The sequence below is a fragment of the Zalophus californianus genome, chromosome 1 (genome assembly GCF_009762305.2).
Source record: "Zalophus californianus isolate mZalCal1 chromosome 1, mZalCal1.pri.v2, whole genome shotgun sequence".
Classification (NCBI taxonomy): Eukaryota; Metazoa; Chordata; class Mammalia; order Carnivora; family Otariidae; genus Zalophus; species Zalophus californianus.
The window spans coordinates 14,726,205-14,744,729 of NC_045595.1; the positions used below are offsets into that span (position 1 = coordinate 14,726,205).

Consider the following 18,525-nt stretch of genomic DNA (forward strand, 5'->3'; position numbering starts at 1 on the left):
CACCATTGGGTTACACATGGCCTGATGACATAGGGTCTAGACCTGGGGATTCTGCAGAAGATGCCAGGTGGGGTGGCCTCAAAACATACCCAGAGACTGCGCCTGGATCCATCAGCCTTGGCTCACAAATACGCCTGGATTTTCCTACCTCTGTTGAAACCCTCCTTGTCAATAGCCCATCCCTCCAGGCTGGGGTTCGCCCCCAACCCCGCACCCTGAGCACATCAGTGAGTGGAGGACCTAAAGAGCAGAGCATGGGATGGAGGGGCACCGAAGGCGTGTCCCCTTGCTCCCAGGCCGAGACTCCGTTACGGGGGTCGCTACCTGTCTGGTTTCCTTCCCTTCCCAGGGCGGCGTCACTCCTGGCACGAAAGGGTTAAGTTTGCCTGCACCCGCCAGCCAATGGCCGCGCACAGCGCCTTCGCGGCGCCGCCTGATTGGCGGAAGCACAGGGTGGGAGGGGAGGAGGCCCCTGTGCCCTGGGATGCTCTTAAAAGGCTGTGGCTGTGGCAGCTGGGCTTTGGGCACCGGCTCACCTCGGCCATGAGCAGCGCAGCCCGCCTGGACCCAACGGAGGCGCCCGAGGAGCGGCGTTTCCTCAGGTCAGCCAGGGATGGGGATGCCAAAGACCATGGCAGGGATGCAGCCCGGAGCCGGGGGCATCATGGACTAGGCAAGGCTGGGAGGAGGTCTCATGGGCAGGATGGATCAGAGTAAGGGGCATGGCCAGGATGGGGCCTGGGGAGTCCTGAGGCCCACCCGCATTAACCTGGAGAGATGAAGCCTGCAGCCTGCTGCTGCCAGTGCCTTGTAAGCTGCGTTGCCAGGGAAACTACATCCGCCTGGGGCTCACCCCTAAGTGAATCGTTCAGCAGCACCGCTAGTAGCTCTCCCATCAATCCTCAACCCAATCCAGGCCCACCTGCCCTTTCCATCTGTCCTTGGAAACCTGGAAGCTCCCACCCTTTGTTCCCCATCTGGGAAGAGCTGAGCTCTTAGCTCCTCAAACGTTCACACCCCTCCTGGTGGCCCACCAGCTACTATCTCCTTGATCAGGGAAGGAAACTGAGGCCTGGGTTGGGAAACCACTGTCTGAGCCAAGGCTAGGGTTTTTGAATATGTGGGCCACTTGCCAGTAGTTTGGATTTGGGCTCTGGAGTTGGCAGCTGTGGCTGTGTCTCCCACCTTATCCTGAGTTATCCTGTGATCTGGGACCCCAAGCAGGGCTGTTGACCTCAATGTAAACCAGATTCATCTGATATCCCCTGTCTGGCCTCCTCTGCCCACTATCCACTCAGGCCCTCAGGGCAGATACTGTCCAGTTGACTGGCTGATGTTCAGATTGAGCCTGTAGACCCAACACATCCTAGACAGAAGAGAGCTGGAGCTGTGATTTCACCTGGCATGGGGGATGGTGGGGCCAGTTGTGCGGCGTCTCAGATGCCAGTGGAGGAGTGATGTGGCACCGGGGTGGGTAGGAGTGGAATGCGCAAGCAAGGAGAGAGGAGACAATGAGGTTAGAAACAATGGGCGCATAGGCGTGGGGAGGAATCTGAATATTCTCTGAATATTGGGGAGCCATAAGCAGGTGTGAGACAAGTGGCGATGTGATCTGGCGTTTAAGTTTTCAAAGCCCCCACGGCTCTTGTGTGGAGGAGGAGTTTGGGGGCCATGAGACTGTTTTAGGCAGCCCGGTGAGCAATGATGGTGGGCTGGTGGGCAGAGGCCTGAAGGTCAGAAGCAGATGGAGCCAAGAGAGCAGGGAGGGTCTGGCATGGGCAGCCTGGCCCCAGGGCTTCACCTCCAAAAGAGCCCGCTCCTGGAAGCATTTTGGGAGAACTGGCCCAGTTCCTTTGAAGGCCGGTCACCTCAGCCTTTGTGCTCTCGGGGAAATCCTGGACCTCACAGTTCCTCTCATCTGGGGACTGGCATTGGGAGAAGCGAGGGGCACATCGTAACGGAGCCCCCCACCTCTGGCCAGTCCCACAGTGGCGCTGCCCTGTCCCCCTCCCCCACCAGCTCGGATTCCCACTCAGACCCCACCTAAAGCTGCCAGCGTCCCTACCCCCAGGCTAGGAGCCGCCACCATCCTCCCCATTATCACTCTGATGACCAGTTAGGCAGGAAGATAATGTTCCAAGTGGTGGCCTGAGGCCAAAGCTTTGGGACCGAGGAAGAAGAGGAGGAAGGGGTATTCCTCCCGCCCTTCTCATCTTCCCCTCACCCTCCTGTGGGGGCAGCAGCCAGAGCTGTCACAGATGAAGGTGGAGGAATGAGAGAGACACATTTCCAAACACACCTTCTCCAGTGTTCTCTCCTGGGAGCCGGGCCAGCCTGCCCAGGGAGTGCTCTTCATCTGCCCCACCGTGAGCTCCTTTTCCCCAGCTGGTCCTTCAACCTTATCTGAAGTCAGCTGGGGTTGAATCTGGCTCTGGTTGCTGAGGTGACTCAGGGCATGTGTCCTCCCTGCCCTAAGCCTCCATCTCCCCCCCATGTGCGTGGGCCCCCAAAGTGTCTTTCTGACCCAGTTTCTCAGTTTCCCTTGCTCAGCTCCAGCCACAGTGGCCTCACTTCTGTCCCTTCAATCGGCCAAGCTCATTCCCACTACAGGACCTTGGCCCTCACTCTTCTTCCACATGGATTACCTCCCAAAGTGCTCCAGGCCATCTCCTCCAGGAAGCCATTCCTGATTCCCCCCTCCCGCAGCAGTCTTTATTCCTAACCTATGTCCCTCCTGCTGCCTGGCCTGATTGCTGCAAAATTGGTCGGAAGGTTGTGGTCTCTTGCTCACAGAATTGAAGGAAGGAACTTAAAGATTCACCCCAAGAAACCTTTGCTATCTGTAGGCCTGCCTCTGCTTCTTTGCTCACACCCTGTATGGCTCTGGAAACAGACACCAAGCATAGAAGTCTGTTTTCTTACTTGCTTCCTGCATGACTCTGGGCAAGCCACTTGGTTACCCTGAGTGGTTGAATATTCTGGGCTTGGTTCTGTTACTACTACTATGCTCTCTAGGGTCTGCTGAGCTGGGGGTAGGTGCTCTTCCCCCGCAGGAAAGAGTCCTGCTAGGGGAAGCTAGCATCAGGACATAAACCCTGCCCAGCTGCCCCAACCCCTTATTCTGGGGGACCATTTCCGATCTTCAATGCCAGCTCTCCTTCTCTGCCGCCACTACAGCCCATGCCCGTTGGAAGCCCCTAAGCCAGGGCCGGCTTGGTCCCTGCTCTTGGAAGAGTCCAACGCTTGGTTGTCATTATCTTAAAATTCTTAAGTTATGGGGCCCGTGTTTGCATTTTGAAATGGGCCTTGAAATTTATCTAAGCCTACGCGGACTTTACTTTTGCAAAAAAGGAAGCAAAGCTAAGATGTGACAGATCCCAGTCACTCAGGGAGTTGATGGCAGACCTTCACCTCAAATGAGTAAACCCCATCTCTCTAGCCACAATTATTGAAGGGTCACCAATAGGTCTGATAGCTGTGGGTTCCACATCCACCTCCTGAAGTGAGCCATCAAACTCCTCTGCAGCCTTCAAAATCCACCTCCCTCATGCACCTCCTCCCCCAGCCCAGTCTGCCCCCTCCAGTGTTCTGGAGCTTGCTCACTGTTTTCCGCTGCATGAAATTCGCCCATCACCGTCATCAGTCTTTCCCGCCCATTCCTCCTTCTGGGTTCTTCCCGCGGTGGGGGTGGGCGCATCTGGGCGGGGCTCCAGTGTCCCCCGCTTTGGGGCAGTAGAACCAACATGCGCCACCACGCGCTCCTCGACCACCAGAGGGCGCCCGTGCCTTGAGTTTCAGCTTAAACCCGCTGCTCCATTCAACCGCATGCACGTCTAGCAGGGAAACTCAGGTTGGGGGTGGCTCTAGGGCCTGGCTGGGAACGTTGGTGGAAGGTTACTGGTTCCATCCGAACCTCTCTAAGTCTTTCTCTCTTTGTGTCTTTGAGCGTCTCTCCCCACTCTGTCCCCCAGCACTGCTGAGGCGGCTGCCCTGGAGCGGGAGTTGCTGGAGGATTATCGCTTTGGGCGGCAGCAGCTGGTGGAGTTGTGTGGCCATGCTAGTGCTGTGGCTGTGACCAAGGTATCTGACCCCTGAACCTTGACCTTGACCCCATCCAGATGGCCAGCCCATCAGAGCCGAGGCCTAGCTGCATGACCTGGCTGGCCAAAATGGTCCAGGACTCAAGAAGCCACTTTTTTGTGTGGAGCTACTCCAGCCCATCATTCAGATGGGGAAACAGGCCTAGAGAGGCTCATCACTGGTCTAGACCAGGCAGGGACCCAAGACCCTAGGTGTCAGTGAGGGTCAGGGCAGAGATAGGAGTGCCCAAAGACTTGGAGGCTGGGAAGCAGAGACTGAGGCTACTGCAGGATGCTCCTGGGGCCCTTTGTGACCACCCGCCTCTGCCATCTCCTGGATCTCAGTAAGGGAGACATCAATTCCTGCAGGCTGAGTACCTCCAAATAACCCCATGCTGCAGGTAGGGAAACTGAGGCCCAGAGGCAGGGAGTGGCCTGCAAAGTGTAGGTCCCACGGGGTAAGTAAGCAGAGCTGTGTCTGGATCCAGGGCAAAGCCCCAGCTTCGAGGTGTCTCCAAGAGACACGAGAGTAATAAGCAATGATGATGCTGCCTTCCAGTGCTTTTGGCCACGTCGTCAAACTGTGGGCCTGTTTCCTCTTCCAAAGCAAGCGTAATAAACTGACACCAGTTAATAAACACAAATGCCTTAGAGAAGTGCCTGATGGCATCAGGGCTCCAGCATGTAACCTTTCTCTTCCTCCTCTTCTTGTCACCACTGCAGACTTTTGTTAAACACAATCTCTTTCTTTATGTAGGCTCAGTTTGTTGTTTTTTTTTTTTCACGTTCCTATTTCCAAATGAAACATATCCTGAGTGAAGCTCCCACAGGAGAAGGAAATGATGACCATCAAAGCCCCAGAGTCCAACGTAGTAAATACTTGCCTGGCCCTTACTGACTGAATGTCGTTTTGTTTTGTCCTGAAAGCCCCAAGTCTGTCCAGAAGGCCCTCAGTCCCAGCCAGCCCAGACATCATTGCCCCCCCCCATCTCCAGTCTCGGGCTCTGGGCCTGGCATGGTGGGCTCGCAGGTGCCCTCGGGGTGGGGCAGGACCTCACTGAGACCTTGGGGAGGAGACAAAGAAATACTAAGCCCTCTGTGTAGCTGGAGGTTAGGGTACAGCCAGGCCCCCTGGGGCCCCTGGTCTCAGAGAGGCCCTGTGACCCTGTCAGTGCCATTGTCATTCCCATTTGATAGAGGCCAAGGGAGGCTGGGAGAGGAGAGGGGGCTGAGGCCATACAGGGAGTCAGGGCAGTGCTGCGGCTGGAACACCAGTGCTCTGAACTCCTGCATTAAAGAGACTGATGCAGGGCGCCTGGGTGGCTCAGTTGGTTAAGCGACTGCCTTTGGCTCAGGTCATGATCCTGGAGTCCCGGGATCGAGTCCCACATCGGGCTCCCTGCTCAGCGGGGAGTCTGCTTCTCACTCTGACCTTCTTCCCTCTCGTGCTTTCTATCTCTCATTCTCTCTCTCTCTCAAATAAATAAATAAAACCTTTAAAAAAAGAGAGAGACTGATGCACAGGCCCACAGAGACGCAGAGAGTCTGGGAGACAGAGACAGAGACAAAGAGAGACACAGAAATGCAGGCACAGAAAGACTACAGAGAGACGGATGGGGGGTAGACACAGAGTCAGACATAGAGAAGACAGGTATGGCGAGGCAGATGGAGAGAGACAGGGCATCTTGGGTTGGAAAAGCACACCCCCCCCCAGCTTTGGGGCCTCCAGGAGGGGCTGAGACCTGGAAACGTGGGCGGGGGAGGGGCAGCCACTGCGGTGGAAAAAGGTGGAAGAATGTCTGCAACTCAGGCGGAGAATAAACAAACCGCACTCTGGGCGCCGAGTGGTGGCAGACGGCACGTTTTCCTGCTCCAGCTTGGCAGAGCCTGAAGCAGGGACTCTGCATCTCCCAGGAGGAACTTGAGGCCCCCAGCGGCCATGCCCTTTGCCCAGAATGCCTCTCCTGTTCTGTTGCCTCTAGGCCCATGCCCATCCCTTCTGCTACTCTGGGCCTCAGTTTCCCCACCCGAACAAGGAGGAATTCCAGACATCATGTCTTTGCTTTTGCTGTGCCCTCTGCCAGGTGTTCCCCTTGCCTACTCTCTCCCGGAAGCAGAGGACAGTGCTGGTCGTGTGTGGCCCGGAGCAGAACGGAGCCGTGGGGCTGGTCTGTGCCCGGCACCTGCAGATGTTTGTGAGTAGCAAGGACCCCCTTGGCCTCCTAGGGTCACCCCCTCAACCCTGTCCCTGCAGAAATTGCTCCCTCTTCTTGATAGGGTCCCAGGGGAACATTGAGGCGGGAGAGGTTACAGAATAAGCCCAGTGCTTGCCCTAGGCGGGGTCTGCTGCCTGGTATCCAGGTCTGGGGGCTAAGGCCCAGTAGGGAGCCTGGAAGGGGCCCCAGTGCTGACTCCTTTCCGTGCCCCGCCCCCAGGAGTACGAACCAACCATCTTCTACCCTACACGCTCACTGGATCTGCTGCACCGGGACCTGACCACCCAGTGTGAGAAGATGGACATCCCCTTCCTGTCCTATTTGCCCACGGAGGTCAGCGCTTGGTGGCAAATGAGGGGGGGAGTAGGGGACAGTGCCCAAAGGCTGCCCCCTGACCCTGCCTGCTCTCTCAGGTCCAGCTCATCAACGATGCCTATGGGCTGGTGGTGGACGCCGTGCTGGGCCCTGGCGTGCAGCCGGGGGAGATCGGGGGCCCCTGCACGCGGACGCTGGCCATACTCAAGCTGCTGTCCATCCCCCTTGTGAGCCTGGACATTCCCTCAGGCATGCCGGGCAGGACGGGGGGCCTGTTGGGGGCTTGGGTGGGGGCCCTCTGCACTCCAGCTTCTGGTGGCACCAGCCTGTCTCTGAGCCTCAGTTTCCCTAGCGTGGATGGCTCATGCACTCTGGGTGAGGGTCATGTCCATCCCTCAGATAGGGAAGACCGAGGCTGCTGCCCAGGTGACTCCCTGTCCCATCTCCCCACACCCAGCCCAACGTGCCCGCTGCCCACTCTGGCCCAGTTGCCTGGGCAGACGTGAGCTCACTCGGCAAAGGCCTCACCCGTCCTGGCCGCCGCCCCACGCCTGTTGGAGCCATTAGGCAACGGGCAGATGGAACAAACAGCTGCTGGCCAGCCAGACCCTCCACGGGGGTGGCCACACTCAGGGGGATGTCCCCCAGCTTGCAAGACCTCAAGGCCATCCCAGCAGGGTGCCACAGAGCAGGGGGTTAGCTATGAAGAGATGGGCTGTCTGGTCCAAGGGTGGAGACTAGGGTCACAGAAGGAAGGATTAAAGTCAGAGGGAGGAGGCTTTTAGTTAGTGGCTCCAAACTCTGGTCAGAAGCAGGGGAAAAGGCAAGACCCCTAGTCTGAAGGTAGAGGCTCATTTGAGAGGTGGTAGAGGCTAGGGCCCAGTGAGGGAGTGCGTCAAGATCTAGTCCAAGGGCAAAGACAGAGATGTCAGGTCAGAGGGAAGAGTCTCTAGTCAGAAGGAGGATGATGAACACTCAGGTTGAGTGAGGATGATGAATGCTCAGGCCATGTTCTGTCAGAGTCAAGGACCAGGAGTAAGGAGACAGATCTGATGGGGGAAGCCTGTCAGAGGATGGGGGCAAGTCTGTCCTCTGAAAGGAGAGTGGGGATCTGGTCAGAGGGGGAAGGCAGCTAGGAAGCCTGGGTGGAAGGAGGTTCTAGTCTAAGTGGGAAAGCTCAAGACTGATAGGGAGGGAGGAATGGGGACAGATGCTGGGTCACAAGGCAGAAGCATGGGTCTGACTGGGAAAGGGCAGCAAGTGGAAATGATGTAGTCTGAAGGCAGAGGCTGAGTCAGATAGAGGAGAAAAATTAGTAGCATGATGGGAGCAGGGGCAGAAAAGTATGAAGACAGACGCTCTGGTCAGAGGAGGGAAACATCTCCAAAGAAGGGGAGACACTGGTCTGAGGGCGGAGGCCCAGGTTCCGGGCGGAGGCAGGTCTGACCAAGACTCACGTGTCAGAGAGCAGAGGCTGGGTCTGATGGGGAAGGGGAAGTGGGCGGTGAGGAGGCAAGTGTCTCTCGTCTGAAGGCAAGCACCCCTCCCAGCTCCCGATTCCCTCCCCTCCCGCCCCTCCTCCCTCAGGCTGGGACGCGGAGACCGGTGGCGGCGACACCGAGGATGGGCTCCGGCCCGACGTGCTGGTATCGCTCGCCGCGCCCAAGCGCTGCGCCGGCCGCTTCTCCGGCCGTCACCACTTCGTGGCCGGCAGGTTCGTGCCCGACGACGTGCGCCGAAAGTTCGCTCTGCGCCTGCCGGGATACACCGGCACCGACTGCGTCGCGGCGCTGTGACCGCCACCTGCGTTCTGGCGGCTTGGACCCGCGCCAATAAACAGACGTCCCACCACCACCTGGCCTCCTCCTTCTCTGTGCGCCGGGTTCGCCGCCCGGGTGGGCAAACTCGGGAAGGGACTTGCCACCGTACCCCAGAGCCCAGGCCGAAGGGATGGAGGGTAGTCGTCGCTGGCCGAGAAAACTAGCGCCAGAAGAGTAGAGGATAGACTCGGGGTGGGACTTCCAGCCTGCTCGGGGTGGCCTAACGCCAACAGGATTGAAGTTAGACCCGATGGAGGATTTCTCGCCGCCTAAAGGGCTGCCTAAAGCGTGAGTGTTTGGGCAGCTTCAGGCTCGAGTCCAAGAGAGGCACGTCCCACAGGCAGCTTGGGACCCAAGGTGGAGAATGGAGAGTGGGTTGAGGGAGGGACTTCCAGCTGGCGACGGGGGAGTGGGGGGGAGTGACGCAGGCCAGCCTGAGGGCGGAGGCACAGCCGGACGCACCGAAGGGGGCGACCGGGAGAGGTTGCGAGCGCACCGAAGTCACCGGGGGCCAGGGAGCATTGCTCCGACGGGGCGTGGCCTGGACGGGGCGTGGCCTGCGGTCACCTCCCGCCCCCATCCTCAGCCCCAGCGGCCGCCAGACCCGCGGGAGTCAGATCCGCGCGCGCCGCGGAGCCCGGACCCTCCCTCGGACGCTCGGACCCGGCCATGGCGTCACTGCCGCCACTACTCTGCCTCTTTGTCGTCGTCGCGCACCTGGCGGGGGCTCGAGGTGAGGCGCCCCCTGACCCCAGCCCAGACCCCTAGGAGCCCTGGCAGCCCGCCTGGCTTGCAGCCGCTCCCGGAGACAGAACCGAGGGATCCGCTCGTATCCGCAGGCCTGGGTCCCCCTTCGTCAGCCCGGGAGTGGAGTGGGGGCGTCGGGGAGATGGATCCTTGGGACCAACAACGCGGGGAGGGGAGGAAACCTCTGTTCTTTTCCCTCCTCAAAGAGAAGTAGGGGCACTTGGAGTATAGATATGAACCTTAGGCTCCTCTGGTTTCCCGGGGAACACAGGGGGCCTGTCTCAGCCCTGAAGCACCTGGTCCTGGACCAGGATTAAGGGGTCAGAGCCATCCCTTCTCACATAACTCCTCTCCTCCTCCACACACACACCATTCACAAAAATTCCCATCTCTGGAATCCCCCTCAGTGGAGAGGGCACTGGATCCATTTCTCAGACGAGGAGACTGAGACACAGACAGGGAAGGGACTTGTCTGAGGTCACGGTCCAGCCTGGCTATCTTAGATAACTCAAGGTCAGAGAAGCCAGGCTAGATTCCAAAGACTTCCTCCCAGTGGCAGCTTGGGCTCCAAGTGAAGGGATGGAAGGTGCACTGAAGGAGGGACTTCCAGCCCACAAATGGATGAAGGGGAATGCAGCTCAGCCTGAGGGCAGAGGAACAGCCAACTGAGCTCATGGCCGCTGAGTACACTCGGGGAGAACTGGGTCTGGGGAGCAAAGCAGACACACAGACTTCCCCAGCCCATGGTATCTGGGCCAGGGCAGAGGGAGGGATGGGGTGGCAGGAGATTGGGGGTAGGGGTCACAGGGAGGCTTCCTAGAAGGGGAGGGGGAGGTTCTGCATTCCTTGGGGTCAGCCAGAGCTAGGTTCTGGCTTCTCAGAGCCTCAATTTTCTTCCCTGTGAAATGGGGATGATCATGACAGCACCTTGCATAGAAGGAGCTCACAGAAGTCCCCATCAGTATGCTTCCTTCCCCGCCCCCCCCCCCCCGCTCCTCACCCCTTCCACAGTCACACCCCCCCCTGAGGAGCCCACAGCAACTGCCTGGGGCTTTGAAGGTCCATCACTGCGCCCTGGACAGTCCTCGCCAGCCCTGGAGGACTGGGAAGGTGAGTCATCCTGGGTCCAAGTCCTGACTCTGCTGTGGACTCACTGTGCGAGCTCTAGCTGGTGTGGTCATGTGAGGAGGGGACGCAAGGGGTAGAAGTGGCCAGTACCATCCTGGTCCCTGGACATGGTGGCCCCTGGCATAGGTGTCCCAAGAGGTCTAAATTTTAGGAGCAGAGGGGTGAGAGTTCAGGCTGTCAAGGAGGAAACCAATGTAGGGTGTATGGGGGGGTACTTCCTCGCCCCTACTGGAGGCATCAATGCAGGGTGCTTCCAGTAGATTCCAGACCTCTAGTTCTGGAACCTGGGTCTCCAGTTTCCTAGCTGGGAAAGTCACTCTTGAGTCAGGAAAGGAATGAGCACCCCCTGGGGGGGGGGTGTTTGGTGGAAGCCGAATCTGACCTCTGGGAGGCCAGACCCTTCCCACCTGTGACTTCTGTGAGGGGTTCAGCCAGGCAGTGAGCAAGGGCCCAGCTGGCTCTGACCTGGAGCGGCCAGGCGGCAGAAAGCTACAGCTAGGGCTGGTCTCAGGCCCGACTCCTCCTGCTGCCCTTGTACCTCCTCACACCTCAGGGGTTCTGAATTCTGAGATGGGGGGCAGGCTCAATTCTAAGGTTGGGGACTGGTCAGACAGTGGCAAGATGTGAGCGTGGCAAAATGTCGGCCTGCACCGATGGGCAAGCTCAAGAATTGGGCAGCAGAACTGGGGCTGGTGCTAGGGGAGGCCAACCTCCCGCGATCCCTTTATAGCTCCTTCTGCCCAAGAGAACCCTGGATCTTGGCGGGGTCATGGGCGGGCTGGGTTAGCCCGTGCTCACTGGGGGTGGGGTGACCGTTTTAGACAGCAGGGTAAGGCCCTTACCTCGGAGATGGGGGTGGGCAGGCAGCTTCCCGGGCCCCTGCGTGCACTGATGGGGCCCGACAGGCTGCGGCCCGGGTCCCAGCGCGTGCGGTGCCCGCAGAGGCCAGCGAGTGGACGTCCTGGTTCAACGTGGACCACCCCGGCGGCGATGGCGACTTCGAGAGCCTGGCCGCCATCCGCTTCTATTACGGACCAGCGCGCGTGTGCCCGCGGCCGCTGGCGCTAGAGGCGCGCACCACGGACTGGGCCCTGCCGTCCACTGTAGGCGAGCGCGTGCACTTGAACCCCACGCGAGGTTTCTGGTGCCTCAACCGTGAGCAGCCCCGCGGCCGCCGCTGCTCCAACTACCATGTGCGCTTCCGCTGCCCGCTCGGTGAGGGCGGGGCCGGGGGCGGGGCCTGTGTGGTGATGGGCGGGTCTGGGGAGAGGGCGGGCTCGAGAGCCGTCATGCTGAGGAAAGAGTGGGGATTGGCCGGGATGGGTCATTGGTGGGTGGAGCCTGAATGGGCGGTAATGGAGGAGGGGGCAGGGTTTGGGGGATGTGGGCGTGGTTAGAAAGAGGCGGGGCTCTTTAGCAGAGCCCCAGGAGCCGGAAGGATCAGATGGGGGCGGGGCTTTGGAAGGGAGGGGCTGCCAATAGGGGCCCAGGTAGGGAACGGGAAGGACCCCCCAGGAGCTCATCTCCCTCCAGCTGTCCTCATTTGCTAATCTGTCACAGCCCCGTTCTGTGGGGGCGTGTTTTGACCCCAAATATGTGAGGGACGTAGGGAGAACAGCAGGGCTAACTTCGGGAAGCTTATCTGGGGTTGGGGAAAATGGGGCGGTACCTTAACTGCGCCTTCGACAGGTGCGCCTGAAGGACAACCGATGGGGGCAGTGGGCAGGGCCTCTCTCTGGGGGATACCCACCCTCTGATGAACTTAGCGGGGGGGGCATCCTCCAGTCCCACATTGTTACCAGATTTCCAGGGAGGCGCAGTCCCTGGAAGGGTGGGCGGCCGCCTCACCTTCCCCCCTCTCCGCCCTTACCGCAGAGGCCACGTGGGGCGCGTGGGGCCCGTGGAGTCCCTGTTCAGGGAGCTGCGGGCCAGGCCGTCGCTTGCGCCGCCGCCGCTGTCCAAGCCCGGCTGGGGATGCGTGTCCAGGGCGTCCCCTGGAGGCTCAAAAGTGTGTACGCCCTACATGTCCAGGTAGGAGGGATGGGGCCTGGAGGCAAGTGCTGAGTTAGAGGCGGAGCCTGGATGTGGAACAAGGCGGCTTTTAGCCAAGGCTACCTAGGGGGAAAGGCCGGTTGGGATGGAGCCTGATGGGGCGGGGCTTGAAGGGAAGAGGCGGGTCCTGGAGGGCCAAAACTTGGACTGGCCCTTCATTCCCTTCTGGGCCCCTGAGGAGCACTGGTGAATGTGTACATCTGGGTGGGTGGACGCCTTGAGCGTCGCGTCCAGGCGTGTGCACATCCAAGTGGGCATTACCTTGGGTACACCGCCGTGTGTGTGTATGTCCTGCTGGACGTGGGACACACACAGAAGCTGGCTCACACACTCGGGGTGCACACGCGTGGCATTCGCAGCCCCCCGCCTGTCCCTCACGCCCACGCGGACACGCGCTCACACCCTGGCAGACACCATGCCCAAGCCCTCCCAGGACCAGACACCAGGCCAGCCAGGAGGCGACTGGAAATTCCGATTCGCCTGGGCTCCACAAACATGGTCTGGAGACTGCGCCCGCAGAGCCCATGGCAGGGTGGGGGAGTACGGTGGCCAATGGGGTAGTGGGGTCCCCACCCTACCCCGCCTGGCTCTGCCCTCCTGACGCCTCTGCCCTGAAGTTTCCAGCGGAATTTTCCATTTTATGGAGAAACCGCAGGATTGGGAGGGGAGGGAGATGTTCTGAGCCCAAGACCCAACCCCTAACCGGGCCCCCAGCCCCTGCTGGACATTTTCTCTCATGCTGGAAGGAGCCTCTCTGTCCTGTGAGAGTCACCTCCTCTGTCCCCTCCTCCATGGCATTTTCCCCCATCCCTCTGGACCACAGGTCCCTCCCTCTGCCCCAGTTCTGACTACTCAACCCCATATCCCCACTCATACTAGGGGCTGTTCCAAGCAGGGTCATGCTGAGGCCTCTGAGGGTCAGAAAGGGGGGTGTCTAGGCATCTTTGCTGTGGAAGGCCCTCCCCAGGAGGGAGTGAAGAGGCCCCCCTGTCCCTCTGCCTCCCTGTGTCCCCCAGGGTGCAGCTCCAAGACCTGCAAGTGCCCTGACCACATCCTTCTGGGCTTGGTGGTCACCCCATCTGGGCGTCCACTGCCAGGAGCCAGGGTCTCCCTGAGAGACTGGTCTGGCACTGTGGCCATCACTGATGCCCATGGAACCTTCCGGATGCCTGGAGTCTGTGCCAGTAGCCGGGCCAACGTCAGTGCCCAAAGGGATGGCTTTTCTGCAGGCCTGGGCCAGGCCCAGGCCAATGGCTCCATGTCTGCTGTGGTCACTGTTGTCCTCAATAAGTTGGGTAAGTGCCCTATGGAAAGGTGAATGAGGGGGCTGAGAAACTAACAAGGAAATTCTGGATGACACCAAGTACTTTGGAGGATGTGATGCAGCATGAGGTCACTGGGGAAGAAATAAGATGTGACATTGGAGGAGGCATAACACTAAATATGGCATCATGGGGGGCATGAATAAAACGTGAGACATTGGAGAAGGTGCGAGGTGAGACAGGGACTTGCAGAGGGAAGCGTTAAGATGGGGCACCATCTTGGGGCGCTTGGGTGGCTCAGTCAGTTAAGTGACTTGATTTTGGCTTGGGTCATGATCTCAGGGTCATGAGGTCAAGCCCTGCTATGGGCTCCATGGGGAGCCTGCTTGAGATTCTCTCTCTCCTTATTTTTCTTCCCCTCCCTGCTCACACACTCTTTTTCTCTTAAAAAAAAAAAAATGGGGCACTATCTTGGGGCACCTGGCTGGCTCAGTCAGTAGAGCATGTGATTCTTGATTGTGAAGCCTACTTAAAAAAAAAAAAAAGATGGGGCACCATTTTGAGCAGCCATGGGATGAAATTGAATGGGGAGGTTATCAGAAGAGGCAAAGGTGAAACAGGGCATCCCTGGAAGAGAAAGGATGGGGCCCTGCCATTGGGAAGGTTTGTTGGGAGAAGCTGGGATGGGGCAGGGCCCTGACCTTTGCCGCCTTTGCCCCCAGAGAAGCCCTACCTGGTGAAGCACCCTGAGGCCCGAGTGCAAGAGGCTGGACAGAATGTAACCTTCTGCTGCAAAGCTTCAGGCACCCCCATGCCCAAGAAATACTCCTGGTGAGTGCCCTGCCCCATGCCCAAGGGCCTTCAGCTTTGTGGTTTGACTCGACTTCCCAAGATAATGTGGTGCCTCAGAGACTGGGACGAAGCTGCTCTGCAACCTTCCTGGGCTGTGTGTGGGGGGCTGGGGGCACATGTAGCCCCTTCCCTATGCCAAGGGCCTCCACGGTGTTGTCCACCTGCCACCCAGGTTCCACAACGGGACCCTGCTGGACAGGCAAGAACACAGGTACGGGGCCCATCTGGAGCTGCGGGGGCTGCGGCCAGACCAGGCAGGCACCTACCACTGCAAAGCATGGAATGACGCGGGCACTGTGCGCTCGGGCACCGCCCGCCTCACCGTGCTTGGTGAGCACCCTCAGCCCCCCAACCTTGAGCATGCTCTGAAACTGAACTGAGACCTAACACCAGCCAAAACTCAACCCCAAATGGAGCCCCAACTTTAGACTGTTCTCTTTCCTTGCTGAGTCTGATCCCAGGCCCCCACTGAGCCCCTGGGTTGAGCCCCTGACCCCATTCAGGCCCCCAAACTTGGACTCAGATGGAGCCCTCCCTCTTCCTCTGATCTGATTGATTTCTTGCTCTGCAGCCCCAGGCCAGCCAGCCTGCAATCCCCAGCCCCAAGAGCACCTGATCAAGCTCCCAGATGACTGTGGTCAGCCTGGCAGTGGCCCCACCTACTTGGATGTGGGCCTCTGCCCGGACACCCTCTGCCCCAGCCCCACAGGCTCCAGCCCCCGATGTGGGGATGCGGGCTCCCGCTGCTGCTCTGTTCGCCGCCTGCAGACCAGGGAGATCCACTGCTCCAACTACGTCCTCCCGGTAAAGGTGGTGGCTGAGTGCGGCTGTCAGAAATGTCTGCCCCGTCGGGGACTGGTGCGGGGACGTGTGCTGGCTTCTGACTCAGGGGAACCCCTGAGCTTCGCCCAGATCCTGCTAGGCCAGGAGCCCATTGGATTCACCTCCTACCAGGGTGACTTCACCATCGAGGTGCCACCCTCCACGCAGCGGCTGGTGGTAACTTTCGTGGACCCGAGTGGGGAGTTCATGGACACTGTCAAAGTGCTGCCTTTTGACCCTCGAGGGGGCGGCGTGTACCACGACGTCAAGGCCATGCGGAAGAAAGCCCCCATCATCTTAGATGCCAGCGAGAGCAACACGATCCCTCTTGGGGAGCTGGAAGACGAGGCCCCATTGGGCGAGCTGGTCCTTCCCGCGGGAGCCTTCCGCAGAGCCGATGGTGAGCCTTACACGGGGGCTGTGGAGGCCCGGGTGACATTCGTGGACCCCCGAGACCTCACGTCGGCGGCCGCCGCCCCCAGTGACCTGCGCTTTGTGGACAGTGACGGCGAGCTGGCCCCGCTGCGCACCTACGGCATGTTCTCGGTGGACCTCCGTGCGGCCGGCTCCGCGGAGCTGCTGCACGCGGGGCCCGTGGCGGTGCGCGTGAACGCCGGCCAGATCCGCATGGCGGGCCACGTGGAGGCCCTCAAGCTCTGGTCGCTGAACCCCGACACAGGCTTGTGGGAGGAGGAGAGCGGCTTCCAGCGAGAGGAGTCGGCAGCCCCTCGGGTCCGCCGGGAGGAGCGGGTCTTCCTGGTGGGCAACGTGGAGATCCGCGAGCGGCGTCTGTTCAACCTGGACGTCCCCGAGCGCCGCCGCTGCTTCGTGAAGGTGCGCGCCTACGCCAACGACAAGTTCACCCCCAACGAGCAGGTGGAGGGTGTGGTGGTCACGTTGGTCAACCTGGAGCCGGCCCCCGGCTTCTCGGCCAACCCCCGTGCCTGGGGCCGCTTCGACAGCGCGGTCACCGGCCCCAACGGCGCCTGCCTCCCCGCCTTCTGCGACGCCGACCGGCCCGACGCCTACACGGCCCTGGTCACGGCCACCCTGGGCGGGGAGGAGCTGGAGCCCGCCCCCTCCCGGCCCCGCCCCCTCCCGGCCACCGTAGGCGTGGCCCAGCCGCTCCTGGACAAGCTGGGTTACCAGCGCACCGACCACGACGACCCCGCGCTCAAACGCAACGGCTTCCGCATCAACCTGGCGAAACCCAGGCCCGGCGACCCGGCCGAGGCCAACGGCCCGGTGTACCCGTGGCGCAGCCTGCGGGAATGCCAGGAGGCCCCGGTGACCGCCAGCCACTTCCGCTTCGCGCGCGTGGAGGCCGACAAATACGAGTACAACGTGGTCCCGTTCCGCGAGGGCGCGCCGGCCTCCTGGACTGGAGACCTCCTGGCCTGGTGGCCCAACCCCCAGGAGTTCCGGGCCTGCTTCCTCAAAGTGAAGATCCAGGGCCCCCAGGAGTACATGGTCCGCGCGCACAACGCGGGGGGCAGCCACCCGCGCACCCAGGGTCAGCTCTACGGGCTCCGGGATGCCCGCAGCGTCCGAGACCCCGAACGCCCCGGCACGTCCGCCGCCTGCGTGGAGTTCAAGTGCAGCGGGATGCTCTTCGACCAGCGTCAGGTGGACAGGACGCTGGTGACCATCATGCCCCAGGGCAGCTGCCGCCGTGTGGCGGTCAACGGGCTCCTGCGGGATTACTTGGCCCGGCACCCCCCAACCGCCCCGGCTGACGACCCCGCTGCCTTCAGCATGCTGGCCCCACTGGACCCTCTGGGTCACAACTACGGTGTCTACACGGTCACCGACCAGAGCCCGAGGCTGGCCAAGGAGATTGCCATCGGCCGCTGCTTTGATGGTTCCTCTGACGGCTTTTCTCGGGAGATGAAGGCTGATGCTGGCACCGCGGTCACCTTCCAGTGTCGGGAGCCTCCGGCCGGCCGGCCTAGCCTCTTCCAGAGGCTGCTGGAGTCCCCAGCAACGGCGCTTGGTGACATACGCAGGGAGATGGGCGCGGCAGCCCGGGCACAGGCTCAAGCCACAGGTCCCCTCCTTACCCGCCGGGGCAGGGCCCGGCAGTGACCTGGGCTCGCCACCTCCCTCCTCTGCCTTGCCCTGGACTCCTCTGGACCTGGGAAGTCTCGGCCCCCTTCCCCAGATGCTCCCTTCCCCAGGTTTCTGCCCACCCCCCTCCCCTGCCCAGAATTCAGAGTCAAGACCTAGGAATGTCCGATGTGTAAAGACCAGGCAGGGAACTGTTGCTGTGTGACACAGAATGGCGTTCTTCCTGATGGCAGGAGCCAGCATCCTGGGAGACCATCAGGCATCCGACTGACGCCTGGGGCGATTGGCTCCCAGCTCGCACGCTGGCTCTGATTTTATGTGCGGTTTTTGACCCTGGTTTCAGATATGCTGCCCCTTGAGATTCCCTCCCGACCTTTGCCTGAAGCGCCCTCTGCGTGTTGCTGAGTTGGGTGCTTTGTTGGGTCCTCTGCCCCAAGCTTTGCTCTGGGGGTTATTTATTGAAACGAAGCCCACGGGGCTGGTCAAGGGGGTAGGAGGGGGGTGGTCCTGGCCCAGTGAATGTCGGGCAGGGGCTTCTTGGTTCCTGGGGCTGAGGGGCACAATTCTCACAGGTTTGGTGCTTGGAGACACCCTCCCCCCCAGGGGGGTTGGTGCAGGGAATCAATTAAAGACGCTTCATTTCCAACTCATGGTGTCAGTCTTGGGGAGGGAAGCTGGAGGCTGGGGCTGCTAGCCCTAGACCTTGGCAGGTGGACACCCGGACATGGGTGTGCAAGCCGCTCAGAGGTCTTGGCCAGGTCCCAGACGGGCCTCAGGCCGGCCCGTGGGTCCTGGCTGAGGCGCGCAGAAGTGTCTGTGACACGTGTGTGCAGGGCCGCCTCGTGGGCCGCCCAAGCCTGAGCGGCCCGACAGCTGAACACGGTAGATGCCGCCGCCCTGGCCTTCTCATCTGAGCCTGGCTGTGGCTGGCGGCTCCCATCTGGCCCCAGGCCCAAGGGCTGCGGCGTGTGGGGAGGGGGCCCTGGCAGGGGGCGCAGGCCCCAGGCGGCAGGAGCGGAGGCTGCTCTGGACTTCCTCAGCCAGGGCCATGCTGCCCCGCCCTCAGCCCCACCTGGCTGAGGCCTGGTCACGCCTCGGCCACATGGTGACCAGGCTGCCCCCCGCCACGGCCCTGGGCCCTCTACCTCAGCAGGACTCGGGCCGG

The 18,525-nt window shown here is 60.8% G+C and overlaps 2 protein-coding genes across 3 annotated transcripts; both read left to right on the plus strand.

Annotated features, from left to right (window-relative positions):
* Nucleotides 1-12: 12 nt before the first annotated feature.
* YJEFN3 (YjeF N-terminal domain containing 3) lies at nt 13-8,451 on the plus strand. 2 transcript variants are annotated; one of them, XM_027587861.2, is made up of 6 exons: nt 13-602; nt 3,972-4,080; nt 6,164-6,274; nt 6,515-6,628; nt 6,709-6,837; nt 8,198-8,451. In XM_027587861.2, the coding sequence occupies exons 1-6, from the start codon at nt 403-405 to the stop codon at nt 8,444-8,446; spliced, it is 912 nt and encodes a 303-aa protein (XP_027443662.2). In that variant the 5' UTR covers nt 13-402; the 3' UTR covers nt 8,447-8,451. The 2 variants fall into 2 exon arrangements, with proteins under 2 accessions (XP_027443662.2, XP_027443663.2); XM_027587862.2 differs by having other exon boundaries at nt 17-602; nt 6,709-6,859.
* A 597-nt stretch (nt 8,452-9,048) lies between these two features.
* CILP2 (cartilage intermediate layer protein 2) lies at nt 9,049-17,502 on the plus strand. Its single transcript, XM_027587853.2, has 8 exons — nt 9,049-9,163; nt 10,189-10,287; nt 11,248-11,520; nt 12,181-12,336; nt 13,374-13,652; nt 14,342-14,450; nt 14,644-14,801; nt 15,043-17,502. Exons 1-8 carry the CDS (start codon nt 9,100-9,102, stop codon nt 17,376-17,378), a joined length of 3,474 nt encoding a protein of 1,157 aa, XP_027443654.2. The 5' UTR covers nt 9,049-9,099; the 3' UTR covers nt 17,379-17,502.
* Nucleotides 17,503-18,525: the final 1,023 nt, after the last annotated feature.

What these genes read in the sequence shown, in the direction of transcription:
- CILP2 (XM_027587853.2), top strand. Translation starts at nt 9,100, where the DNA reads ATGGCGTCACTGCCGCCACTACTCTGCCTCTTTGTCGTCGTCGCGCAC. An exon ending in TGTTGTCCTCAATAAGTTGG is followed by an intron (nt 13,653 to 14,341) that starts GTAAGTGCCCTA and finishes CTTTGCCCCCAG; the next exon opens with AGAAGCCCTACCTGGTGAAG. An exon ending in ATGCCCAAGAAATACTCCTG is followed by an intron (nt 14,451 to 14,643) that starts GTGAGTGCCCTG and finishes CCTGCCACCCAG; the next exon opens with GTTCCACAACGGGACCCTGC.
- YJEFN3 (XM_027587861.2), top strand. Translation starts at nt 403, where the DNA reads ATGGCCGCGCACAGCGCCTTCGCGGCGCCGCCTGATTGGCGGAAGCAC. An exon ending in CCCGGCACCTGCAGATGTTT is followed by an intron (nt 6,275 to 6,514) that starts GTGAGTAGCAAG and finishes CCCCGCCCCCAG; the next exon opens with GAGTACGAACCAACCATCTT. An exon ending in TGTCCTATTTGCCCACGGAG is followed by an intron (nt 6,629 to 6,708) that starts GTCAGCGCTTGG and finishes CTGCTCTCTCAG; the next exon opens with GTCCAGCTCATCAACGATGC.